Source organism: Telopea speciosissima, chromosome 5 (assembly GCF_018873765.1).
Source record: "Telopea speciosissima isolate NSW1024214 ecotype Mountain lineage chromosome 5, Tspe_v1, whole genome shotgun sequence".
Lineage (NCBI taxonomy): Eukaryota > Viridiplantae > Streptophyta > Magnoliopsida > Proteales > Proteaceae > Telopea > Telopea speciosissima.
The window spans coordinates 22,903,208-22,916,798 of record NC_057920.1 but is presented as its reverse complement, the minus strand read 5'-3'; the positions used below and the strand labels follow the sequence as shown (position 1 = coordinate 22,916,798).

The following is a 13,591-nucleotide window of genomic DNA, read 5'->3' as shown; positions in this document are numbered from 1 at the left end:
GAATATCGAGCGATAGCACATACTACAGCTGAGTTGATGTGGGTCAAATCTTTACTCCAGGAATTAGGGTTTCCCATCAACCAGCCTATGCAAATGTTTTGTGATAATCAAGCCGCTATCTATATTGCAAGTAATCCTGTTTTTCATGAGAGGACAAAGCACATTGAGGTTGATTGTCACTTTGTTCGGGATGCTGTTATGAAGAAGTTGGTTGTTACTCCTTTTGTTTCTACTACCAATCAACTTGGTGATATGTTTACAAAGGCATTGTTTGTACCTGCTTTCCGTCGAAGTTGTTCCAAGCTGGGTCTAGGTGATTTGTATGCTCCAGCTTGAGGGGGAGTGTTGAAGTACTGTTCACATGAACAGTGACGTGAACAGTGATTTGGTTTTTGTGTTTTATAATTAGGATTATAAACTCCTAGTTATAGTTTGAGTCTGTCCTATTTCTCTTTGAGTTGCTGTAGTCCTAGTTGGTAGTCCTAGTTCTACTTTGAGTCCTAATTGTTAGTCTTTAGTTTTATTATTCTCCTATTGTAACTTGGACTCCTATCCTGATTAGGAATTCCTAATCAGATTAGGAGTTCCCTCTTTTCTATTGTAATTTCAAGTTATAAATACAAGTATGCTGAGGGAGACTGTCATATTGGACAGTTCTCCTCTTTTCTCTGTTACATTTTTCTCTCCATTCCCTCTCCCATCTTTCGGTTCTGGTTCCCTAGCTGCTAATCTCGCTACATTACTAAAATAAAAAGAGACTCTTAGTTGCGAAGACTGAGAGCCTATTACAAGAATAGAAACTAAAAGTAGCTATAACATGAATATAGAAACCAAGTAATTAGTAGCTCCTAAAAGATCTTTGCAGCTCCCAATATCTCCCACCGAGCTGGCTTCATGGGGCCCACACCAAGTCCACAGGAACAGTTAAGTCTTCTTCCTTGAGCTGCATCAGTTAACACATGGGTCCAGAGATCTTCAGGTAGCGAGAAGGAGAAGAAACAGAAGCATAGAATCATGGATCACATGGAAAACTAACAGTGAGTACAAATTCACTTGCAACGAAGAGGTTTAGAGACAGGAAGAGACGTGGTAGAGGAGAAAATGAGTGGAAGAGAAATTTAAAGGGAGATTCAAGGGAGTTGATGCAGAATTCCAGCACGATGAGAAGAAGAGTGTGTTAGTTTTCAGTTTGGTTAAGTTTTTTGGGTCAAACTAAAACTGCAGTTCAAGATTGGTTCAAATTAGACTTAATTTCAACTCCCCTATGGGCTATAAGGGTAATGGGGTTAGTATTTATGGGTTTTCTATAGTAATGGGACAAGTCTATAAGCCCAAATATGAGGGATTTAAGGCCTACACAAAATTAGGGGTTTATTTATATTTTTTCAAGAGTTTCTAGAAAACTGGATTAGCAGCTAGGAGATCCAGCTTGCTTTATTTCTGTTTCTAGACTTTCTATTTTATTAGTTTCTATTTTAAAGATTCCAAGTTTAGGAGAAGTTATTGAAGCCTGTCTGAGAAAGGAGACATTCATATCTCAAACAATCAATTTGGTTTTATGCCATGTAGATCCACGACAGAAGCTATCTACCTACTGAGGAGGCTCATGGAAAGATGTAGAGCTAGCAAGAAGGATCTCCATATGGTCTTTATTAACCTGGAGAAAGCCTATGACAGAGTCCCTAGAAATTTAATCTGGCATATCCTGACGAAGAGAGGGGTGTCGAGTAAATATAAAAAAGGTAATTAAAGATATGTATGAGGGTGTGGTGACTAGTGTGAGATTTGTGGGCGGCCAGCGCAAGGAATTCCCAATTACGGTTGGGTTACATCAAGGATTAGCCCTAAGCCCTTATTTGTTTGCGCTTATCATGTATGAATTAACCAAGAACATCCAAGACCAGGTACTGTGGTGTATGCTCTTCGCCAATGATATCGTTTTGGTGGATGAGACAAAAGCAGGGATTGATGCCAAGTTAGAGATGTGGAGATCGACCTTGGAAACAAGAGGCTTTAAGATTAGTAGTTCAAAGACGGAGTATATAATGTGTAACTTTAGTCACACCATGATGGATAATGACATCGTGAAAATTGAGGAGAGAGATACCGCCAAGTAACTATTTCAGATATCTGGGGTCTATCATACACAAAGAAGGAGACATAAATGATGATGTTTCACAAAAAAATAAAGTGAGATGGATGAAGTGGAGAGGTGCAACAGGAGTATTGTGTGACTGACACATTCCTTTAAAGCTTAAAGGAAAGTTCTACAGGACTGTTGTCCGACCTGCTATGATGTATGGGGCGGAATGTTTGGCAGTTAAGAAGTGTCATATTGTAGAGAGACTTAAATTAGGGAAAGGCTTGGATGATTTAGTCATCCCAAGCACATCTTTATTTATAATCATAATGAAGAATGAAACAATTGTACATTAGCAATGTGGGACTAAACCACATGTACGAAATAAATAAAATAACAAAAGAAAGAGGACCAGAATACCCCCATGGTATTCTGGCCATATAGCTAACACTCCCCCTCAAGTTGGTGCATATATATCATGCATGCCCTTCTTGACTAAGATAGGATGAAACAACTTGCTACTCAGCCCCTTAGTGAACACATCAGCCAGTTGATCAGTGGACTTCACAAAGGGAACACAAATGAGGCCGGCTTCAAGCTTCTCCTTGATGAAATGACGGTCAACCTCCACGTGTTTAGTACGATCATGCTGGACAGGGTTATGAGCAATGCTAATGGAGGCTTTATTGTCACAATAAAGCATCATAGGAAGATGGACAACAACACCAATATCCTGCAATAATCCTCTAAGCCACAGAAGTTCACAAATTCCTTGTGCCATTGCGCGGAACTTGGCTTCAGCACTAGACCTTGCCACAACATTCTGGTTTTTGCTACGCCATGTGACAAGGTTCCCACCCACAAAGGAACAGTAGCCAGAGATAGATTTCCTATCAGGAGAACCAGCCCAATCAGCATCAGTATAAGCTTCAATCTTCAAGCGACCATTGGGAGATAGAAGGATTCCCTTTCCCGGAGCAGACTTCAAATACCTCAAAATTCGACGGACTGCATCCATATGAGAGGAATAGGGATCATGCATGAACTGACTCACCAAACTTACAGCAACTGCAATGTCAGGGCGTGTGTGAGAAAGGTAGATTAGTTTGCCCACTAACCGCTAATAAGCACCCTTGTCAACAGGCTCACCCTCTTTCTCCCTAAGTTTTGTAGTAGCTTCCATAGGAGTAACTGAAGGATGACAGCCAAGTAGCCCTGTCTCAGTCAATAGATCAAGTACGTATTTTCTTTGAGAAAGAAAGATGCCCTTTGAAGATCGAGCAACTTCTATCCCTAGAAAATATTTTAGGGGACCAAGATCTTTGACCTCAAACTCACGGCCAAGAAGAATTTTCAAATCCCTGATTGCAGCATCATCATTACCCGTGACCACAATATCATCCACATAGACTATGAGAAGAGTAACCTTGTTACCAAGTCGTCTGATAAACAAAGTGTGATCAGCATTGCTTTGCTTGTAACCTGCTGAAATCATAGCCTCATGAAATCTGCCAAACTAGGCCCTAGGTGACTGCTTCAAACCATAAAGGGCACGCTTCAATTACAAACCCTGCCCTTAGTCCTGTCATCAGAAAAACCTGGTGAAATGTCCATATATACCTCCTCCTCAAGCTCTCCGTGGAGGAAGGCATTTTTGACATCTAACTGCTGAAGATCCCACCGAAGATTCGCAGCACAAGATAATAACACCCTGACGGTGTTGAGCTTTGCCACTGGTGCAAAGGTCTCCTGATAGTCAATTCCATAAGTCTGAGTGAACCCCTTTGCAACCAGACGTGCCTTATACCTATCCACCGAGCCATCAGCTTTTTGTTTAACCACAAAGACCCATCTACATCCCACTGGTTTTCTCCCTGGAGGAAGAGCCACAAGATCCCACGTATTATTTTTGTGTAGTGCTCTCATTTCTTCCAACATTGCTGCCTTCCACTTTCCATCTGTAGATGCTTCTTGCCAATTTCTAGGAATCGAGATAGAGGAAAGAGAAGATACAAATGCACGAAAAGATGAAGAAAGAGAGTTATAAGAAACAAAATGAGATATGGGATGTAAAGTGCAAGTCTTAGTACCTTTGTGAAGTGCAATAGGTAGGTCGGAAGGAGATGGATTACCAGGAGATGTAGGATCTGTGCCTGGAGCCGGCAATTGGATGGGTACTGGTGCTACAGTGGGATGCAGCTGCCCTCTGGTGGATCTGCCCCTTGTATAGGTGATCATGTTGGAGTTGTCAATTCTCTTCGAAATTCACCAATAGTTCTCGGGAGAGTCGCTCCCCGAATAGGAATATTAACAACACTATTTTCTATGGTCTCCCCCTGTAAAGGATTCCCATTAGGTGAGGGAGGAACAGCCAGAGGTTGTTGGGCAATCTCCAAAGTAGGATGGGCAGCATCCAAAGTTGGATAGGACGCATCCAAAAAGGGCTGGGCAGCAGCCGTGGGTGGTAAAGGGGGTTGGACAGCAACCAGAGGCACCTCAGGTAAAGGAATTTCGAAAGCCACATCTTCACCAGCATTCTCCCCCTGAAGAGGTGGCGAAGAATAATAAGATATGGACTCATGGAAAATAACATCCATACCAACGAAAGTACGGCGGGAAGGGGGATGGTAGCATTTATAGCCTTTCTGGGTAGGAGAATAACCCAAGAAAATACAACGGAGCCCCCGAGGTTCAAGTTTGCCTGGAAATTTGGTATCTTTAGCATAACACACACAACCAAACACCTTGGGAGGCACAATAAAGGAGGAATTACCAATCAAAATATCAGAGGGGCTACGGAAGTTAAGTACCCTAGAGGGCAGCCTATTGATGAGATAGGCCGCCGTAAAAACCGCATCCCCCCAATATTGAGACAGGACATTTTTCGCAAACATCAAAGCTCTGGCCATTTCTAACAAGTGGCGGTTTTTCCTTTCTGCCACACCATTCTGGGCAGGGGTATCAACACAACTAGTTTGATGAATGATGCCATGGTCAGCCAAATATTTTTGAAATTGTGATTCTTTATACTCTATCCCATTATCACTTCTCAATATTTTGAGAGTAGCCTGGAACTGAGTTTGGACCATTTTATGAAAGTGCTGAAAACATGAAAAAAAAACTGATTTTTTGTGTGCAAAAGATACACCCATGTGTGCCTAGAATGACAATCAATGAAAGAGACAAACCACCGATGACCAGAAATAGAGGGTTTACAATTAGGGCCCCAAACATCAGAGTGCACTAATTAAAAGCAAGAAGAACTTTTATTTAAAATAGGATAATTTGAACGTGTCTGTTTGGCCAGAACACACGCCTCACAAAAAAAGTCATCCTTAGTACGAAGGGTGACCAAACTAGGAAATAAATGTGCTAAAATTCCTAAAGGGGGGTGACCTAACCTAGAGTGCCACTGGTAGAGTTCAGAAGAGACCATGGAGTTTTGGAGTAGTGAAGAAGGCAATGGTGATGGAGAGAAGCGACCATCATCAAGCAGGTACAGCCCACCGTGCACTTTACCCAATCCAATCGTCCTCCCAAAGTCCAGATCCTGAAACACACAATGAGAAGGAAAGAAAGTGACTTTGCAGTTAAGATCACGAGTAATACTACTAATGGAAAGAATGTTAGTAGTAAAATTAGGAATATGCAAAACAGAAGTTAATGGAAGATAGGAAGTGCAGCTGATGATTCCTTTTCCAGATATAGAAGAAAGGAACCATCAGCTACCTTGACCTTGTCTTTCCCAGAAGTGGGAGAATATCTATGAAACAAACCAGAGGAACCGGTCATATGATCTGTAGCCCCAGAATCTATGATCCAAGGATGTGAAGCTACAGAAGCATAATGACCCCCAAATGGAATACCTGACTGGGCAAAGTGGGAACCTGAAGTAGCAGAAGAATTAGCAGTAGCTGATGTAGTAGAGCGCGACGGTGGAAGACCTCGGCATATGAAGGAGTGCATGTAGATCATCCTGGGATAGACCGGGAGTCGATGCTTGAGGGCGCGATGATAGTCTCGATCGATGGGCCTTGGTCTTAGTCTTTGTCTTGGTCTTGGCAGCCCTTTTAGCTTTAAAGTCAGCCGGTTTCCCATGAAGTTTCCAGCACTTCTCCTTGGTGTGGTAAGGTTTGTGACAGTACTCACAAACAACAGACCCAGTAGTAGAATCACCAAGAGAAGCAGTGCCACTAAGTTAGGAGTGGCAGGGGCAGCAGCCTGGAGTGCCGATCTGTCAGTAATAGGAAGGTGCAACATGGCAGCCCTACGGTTTTCTTCAGAGGAGACCAGGGCATAGGACTGTTCAAGTGTGGGAAATGGCTTATGACCCTACACCTGAACCCGAATCTGATCATACTCGACATTCAAACCTACCAAAAAATCATAGACTCTGATCTTGTCCATATGTTGTTTGTAAGAAGTAATATCAGCAGCTGTACTTGGGTGAAAGTCAGAAAAGTGGTCCAGTTGCTGCCAAAGGCTACGCAAAGTAGCATAATATTTGGACACTGAAAGTTCTCCCTGAGTGGTGTGAAGGACCTTCTTCCGGATTTCATATACTTGGGCATCATTGCCAAGCTGTCCATATGTTTCCTTGCATGCAGCCCAAATCTAAGAGGCAGTGTCCAGAAGAAGAAAGTTATGTTGTAAATCTGAAGTCATAGAGCCTATCAGATAAGACATCAGAACACCATTATTGGCAAGCCACTTGTCCTGAGCAGGTCCTGGTTCAGTAGGCATAACACAAGTGCCATTAATATGACTGGTGAGACCACGGCCTGCAATGGCAAAAGAGGCAGATCTGGACCAGAGAAGATAATTCAAGCCATCTAGTTTAATAGGATTTGGTGGGAAGCTATGGTACTCTGTCTTGCTGTGACCATCATTAAGTGCATGATCTGAAGTAGCCGAAGAATTGGTCGAATCACCCATACTGACAGCAAATATGGCCAATAATAACTTCAAAGTAAAGGCTGAATCACCTCACAAAAAATCAGAACCAGCAGCACAAGAAGACCCCTATATCGATAGTGTCAGGGTTTTGAAAAAACCTGAATTGTGGAAATCGATAAAGGGACAAGTGAGGGACAGAACTTGCAAATGATTGGCTATAACTGTAGTTGAATAACACTGTATAATGTAGAAAATATTCTGCAGAAATTCAGGTCCAAAACCCTATATGATAGAAACGATATTGTCAAGGTTTTGAAAAAAACCCTGTAATACTGAAATCGATGAAGGGAATAAGGTGTCAAAAATCTGCAGAGAAGTGGCTGCAACTGAGGTCGAGGGACCCTCTATGATAGAAGAAACACCCTACAAAAAATCAGAACCAAACGGCAGCAACAAGCAGCCCCACACCCAAAGTCGACAATTATCAAGGTTTTGAAAAAAACCCTGAAGTTGGAGATTGATTGGGAGTGGGGGTCTTCAATCAATGAGAAAAAAGGCTGGACAAATGCTGGAAAGGGTGCTGAAGAAGCTCCAATAGGTGAGAAACAGCCAGCAATAATGGCAGGGGCTGATCTCCAAAAAACTTGAAGGCTTCAATACGGCAAGTGATGTCCAGCAGCTATCAAGCATGTATTAATTCATGAGGAAAAAAAAGGAAAAAGAGGTAGGGAGGGGCAGCCACTAGATCATACGATCACCTCTTGTAGTGTTGCCCTTATGGAAGACGGAGAACCAAGGAGGAAAAAGCAGAAACAAAGAGAAAAAAACGATGGAAGGAAAAAAAGGGAAAAGACATCGAAAGGGGGGGGGGTCCCTAATTCGAAGTTGTCTCTGATACCATGTAGAGAGACTTAAATTAGGGAAAGGCTTGGATGATTTAGTCATCCCAAGCACATCTTTATTTATAATCATAATGAAGAATGAAACAATTGTACATTAGCAATGAGGGACTAAACCACATGTACGAAATAAATAAAATAACAAAAGAAAGAGGACCAGAATACCCCCACAGTATTCTGGCCATATAGCTAACACATATAGAAAAACTATGTGTTGCAGAGATGAGGATGTTCAGATCCAGGTTGTTAAAGACTCAATTTGTTCGAAAAACTTCAGTTCTCTGAAACCTTCGTTCTAGGTGCTATTTTCTGTTAGCATCTAAATCTGGGTTTCTATTTTGATTACTTGTGATTTCTGAGGCGACATGATAACTTAAGATCTGACCAACAGAGCTGGATCAGACTTTGTGCAATTGAACCCCATCTACAATAGATTACTCAACCAGGAAAGTAGGCCCATCTGATCTGTCTTTTCCGAGTTATCAAAATTTCTAAATTCTGGTTTCTGTCTTTGGGTTCCTAATCACTGCGATTCTAGAGTTTCCTTTGGTTTTCCAATCCCTGATTCCTTAGGTGACCTAGATCCCCATTGATTGGTATCAGAGCTATGGCAGAACATAGTTCAAGGAACCCTGATGTCCCACCAGATATTTAAGTTCATCTACTTGAGGGCTTTAAGTAGATATCTAATGACATGAATCAAAAGTGGGAACTGCTGGCCGATAGAATGACTGCTATGGAGCACCACGATTCTCAAAATACCTAAGGATTTGTTGGTAGAGGACCATAGAGGATCCTCCTACACCGCAGCCTTCTTTTGAGGATCATATGTGAGCTTATTTTGAAAGAGTAATGGTGTAGCTAATCGGTATATTGGCAACACCCAAAAGGTGAAGCTAGAGTTGAAGGAATACAGTGGGAAACTCAAACCACAGGTGTTCTACGACTGGCTAGCCTCTTAAGATAATTATTTGGACTGGAATGACTTAAGAAAGCCGAGGAAGCTGAAGCTAGCCCGAGCCAAGTTGATCGGAGTAGCAAGGGGTGGAATACTCAAAAATGAGGATTACAGGTACAGAGTACAGCACTAACCACATGAGACAGGATGAAAGAAGAGTAGAAGAGCAAGTATCTCCTTCAGATTTTCCGATCATGACTGTATGACCAGCTAAATTCCCTACAGCAGGCTGCATTCCCTGTAGCCAAGTATATGGAGCAGTTTGACTCTCTTACTTCATGGATGGAGATCAAAGGGGATGATGTCCGGCTTGTGTCTCAATTCAAATTGGGGTTACGATAGGAGATTGGTGTGGTCGATGTTTATGATTTACAGGACAGCTTCCAAAAGGCATTACGAGCAGAAGAATTACAGAAGACTCCTGTTAGGTGAGTTGGCTTCCAAGCCGGGGAGAACAAGAGACCACCAATCCTACCAGGCTTAAGGTTCACAGGTAGACAGAGCAGCATACATACAGTCGCAGACAAGGGCAAGGCTCCAATGAACAGTGGTGGTGAAACAAAGTGCTACACATACAACAAATATGGGCATTTTGCCAGATATTGCCCTCAACGACGGAAGAGGACAAATGCCATTGTAGCAGTAATTGAAGCCAATGAGGAGATGCAATTTTATTAGCCCCATCCACCTGATGATGATGAAATAGAATATTGTGATGAGGATGGAGAAGACACAATGGGTAAATTTATATGCTCGATTCCACTGGATGAAATCGACAAATAGAACAATGATGAAGAAAAAAGAAGGGCAATCAGCATGTTGTTTTGGGTTTAATTAAGTTTTCAGGGTCAAACTAAACTTGCAATTCAAGATTGGTTCAAGTTAAATTTAATTTCAAGTTCCCTATGGGTTATAAGAGTCATGTTAGTATTTTTGGGTTTTCTATTGCAATGGGCCAACTATATAAGCCCAAATATGAAGGATTTAAGGCCTAGATGAAATTAGGTGTTTATTTCTATTTTCTTAGAGTTTCTAGAAAGATGGTTAGCACCTATGAGATCCAGCTTGCTTTGTTTTTGTTTCTAGACTATCCATTTTATTATTTTCCATTTTAAAGAGTCCAAGTTATAAAAGGACTTCTCCCTTACCGGCATTTGGAGAAGTTTCCTTTTATCGGTTGTTTCTCAAAGTTATAATTAAGAGAAGGGCGTCTAAGCCCTCACCACAATTTGATATACATTCCAGATTGTGCTTTCTTAGTTCTGTAAGATGCACTACTGTTTTCCTGCTGTTTTATCCAGTGGTGGGCCTTGTGAGCTTCCAGGTTTGGAGTTAGGTGAGATTCAAGCTCTGCAGTTCAAGTGGGAGGCTTGAACAAATCCTTTCCTTCTTTCTTTCACTATTATCAACTGAGGTTAGTTTTCTGTTTACCATTCCCGCAACTGGTAAGTATTTCCTTTGTCTAGTTCTGCTTCTTAATCAAATCATAATTCTGTGGATAGATTTCTCACTGGTTTCCCTTTTATTGATTCAGGTTACTAATCTAACTGTTTTTTTTTCCTTCCATAAATAGAAGTAGTTCAAGATTCAATTTGTTCCCTAAATCAGTTGTCTGAATCCTTCTTATCCGGCGATTGCTGGTTAGCTACTGATTGTTTCTTTGTTCGTCTCAGTTTCTATTTTATCAGTGGCTATTTCTGTCTAGTTTAGTTTTACATGTTTCTATTCGGAGTATTTTTTTTATTTCCTGGTTTCTAGTTGCTATTTTCTGTCAGTTACTAAGGGTCCTTTTGGTATCATTTTTCATTTATTTTTGCCTATTTAACACAAATCATTAATGAAAACCATTTTTTATCAAAACATAAAAATGGTTTGGTAACCAATAGACATAAAATGGTTTTTCCGAGAAATGGGTTTGGTATCCCTATGTGCAAAATGGTTTTTTTAAGAAATGGGTTAAGAGATGTCCCTTCGCCAGGACATATTGGCCCCTGCTGCTCCGGTTAGCCGCGAGTTGCAGCAATGGGAACCAACACTTAAAAACCCTAAAATCCGCAACTGAGATGGGAACCAGCGATGGTTAGCTGTGAGCCGCCGCTGTGTCTTTCCGGCGTTTAGGCCAGCGTTTTGGTTGTTGGAGTCTTGCGGGCGTTCGCCGTAGGGTTTCAAGGCCGGATGGTTAGCCGCAAGTCGCCGCTGTATTTTTCCCCTAAATTCCTTGGTCAGGGAAGAAGAAGAGGAGGGGGGAGTGGGCGCTTGCCTTTCTAATTAAAGGAGGAAATGACTCATTTACCTTCGACTTTGGGACTTTATAAGCACATGCTCATTAAAGTTCCGGAAAAATGACTAAAAAGGATTTTTGGCCAAAATCCATAATAAGGTCTCAACTATATTATGGTTTTTCTATTATTTTGGTGTTTTTTAAATAGATATAGGGTCCATAAATTGTACCAAACACTTGTAAAAATGTTTGTGTCAGAAAAATAAAATGAAAAATGATACCAAAAAGACCCTAAATTGGGGTTTCTATTTTGGTTACTTTCTATTTCTGACTACATGATAAAACTTAAGATCCGACCCTCAGATCTGGATCAGACTAAAGGGATTGTACTCCATTTATAATAGATTACTCAAATAGGAAAGTAAGCCCATCTGATCTGTCTTTTCTGAGTTAATTAAAATTTCTAAATTCTGGTTACTATCTTTGAGTTCCTAACCACCGCGAATCTGGAGTTGCTTTGGTTTTCCAATCCCTAATTCCTTAACTAGATTTCCATTAAGAGGAGAGAAACATAGAAGGGAAAGAGAAAATGTAAAAGGTTCAATATGTTAGGAAACATTACGTAAGGATAAGTACCCGGTAATGAGGGTGGACCTTGGTGCAACGGTAAGGTTGCTCCATTGTCTCCAAATGGTCACAGGTTCGAGTCTCTGGAAACAGCCTCTCCGTGAAGCGGGGGTAAGGCTGCGTCCATTATGACCCTTCCCAGACCCCACAGTGGCGGGGGCCTCGTGCACTGGGCATGCCCTTTTTTTTAAGTACCCGGCGATAGCTGGTACTTTTTAAGGCAAAAATCACATTACATAGTAGACCCTTTATATGTGCTTATATATTCTGCTCAAAACAACATGACGGATTGCCAAAGAAGCTTTGAAATTACAAAACCATCTTGGAGAGTTTTCTACTGCAAAGTCATTCCTAGAATTGTCCATGCTTAAAATAGCAGTTCATAAAGTTTCACAAGATAACTCCGAGGAAAATCCACTATCTCAATGGTTTTTACATGATTTCCCCAAGGCTTATCCGATTTTACTGATATATTTCCCTTTCTGCAGGGTGAAAAATTGACCTAAAAGTCTAAATTTGGTTCCGCGAATAGAACATTTGAAATTATAAACCTAAGTGATCAATTGTGTAAACATATCAAGACATTTAAATATGCCAAATGCATACCCCCAGATACATAGATGAAACTATCGTGACAACTGGAAAATTAAAATTTTGATATGATATACATATAAGATTTAACAATTACCCCTAACAAATGTTGGTAATTCTATGATATTCTTCCAGATTGTTATCACATGCAATACACGTGCAATTTCATTTGCAATAAAAAAGAAGGGCAATCAGCACAAGTTACATGCGTTCGTGCATGTGAGGTATTTTAACAGCTCTCACTTATTTGGTGTACATCCTTCGGGGTCATGCATTATAGACATTATAGAATTCACTAAGTAGAAGCAGTGTGATTTCAGAATGAACAATTCATAGGTATTGTCTACACCACTGAAACTATCAGCATGCTTTAGGAAATATATATGTATCAAGGAAAGTAAGCAATACATTACATTTCTATCAACATGGAAAGTATATAGCTGTGAATCCAGAGTCTTCACGTTGAGCTCAACTGTTGATTCTGAACTTCCACCGGCACCTTCACTTGTACTTGCAGCATCAGAGGAATTTTCATCCGCCATTCTACTGAAAAGGATGGTATCAAAAATATACAGAAACTTGATTATTCATTAGCTAATAACATAAAAGGGGAAAGTGGGCAAGTCGCTACGGGGTTTTGCTGTTTACATGCTCTCACCAACCAACCATTGGCATCCGAATTGGAAGTCACATGATCATTTGCATGCACCAAAGGGAATGTAATCGTTTCAACAATGGTAAATCCAGACAACAAATAGTGTGCCCCCAAACGATTATTAGCCTCGTGGACAATAGTTTTCAGAAGGGTTTTCATGAATTCACCATTATCAACCAACTCAAGGGCCCCAAGAGATTGATATAAATAAAAACCAGGGGATATGAGTGAGAACGAGAGAGTCAGAAAGGGCAACATTACCCGAAACCTCCGGGCCAAACAACCTAGAATCCTCTCGTTTCAGCGGAACAAACCCAGGATTTAATCTTAGGGTTTTGCAAAACGGAAGCAAAACACAGGAACAACAAAGCAACGGAAACTTCAATTGACAGAAGATAGACTACAAAGAAAAGTACGAGAAATTCTACCTTTAGTTACCCAAAACCTGTAAATCGGACAGAAAATCTGAAGCTTCGAACACCAAGGGAGAGATCTTTATGAAGGAGGGAAGCTTCGGACACCAAGAGAGAGATCTTTATGAAGGAGGGAAGCGATGGCAGAGCAGTTTTTTCTTTCAGCTTCGGTTTCGTACTTTGGTCAAGCTGGCAAACCCCTTCTTCCACGAAGGCATGAAGCATTTGTGTCGCCGGAATGTGCTAGAATC

The 13,591-nt window shown here is 41.1% G+C and overlaps 1 protein-coding gene across 1 annotated transcript in view; it reads right to left on the bottom strand.

The window, feature by feature from the left end:
• LOC122661938 (ubiquitin-like domain-containing protein CIP73) overlaps window positions 1-12,818 on the bottom strand; it is a 41,679-nt gene extending 28,861 nt beyond the window's left edge. The window contains exon 1 of the mRNA XM_043857457.1: window positions 12,686-12,818. Within this exon, the coding sequence (XP_043713392.1) occupies window positions 12,686-12,814 (129 nt within the window). The 5' untranslated portion in view covers window positions 12,815-12,818. The remainder of the gene's footprint in view (window positions 1-12,685) is intronic.
• Window positions 12,819-13,591: the final 773 nt, after the last annotated feature.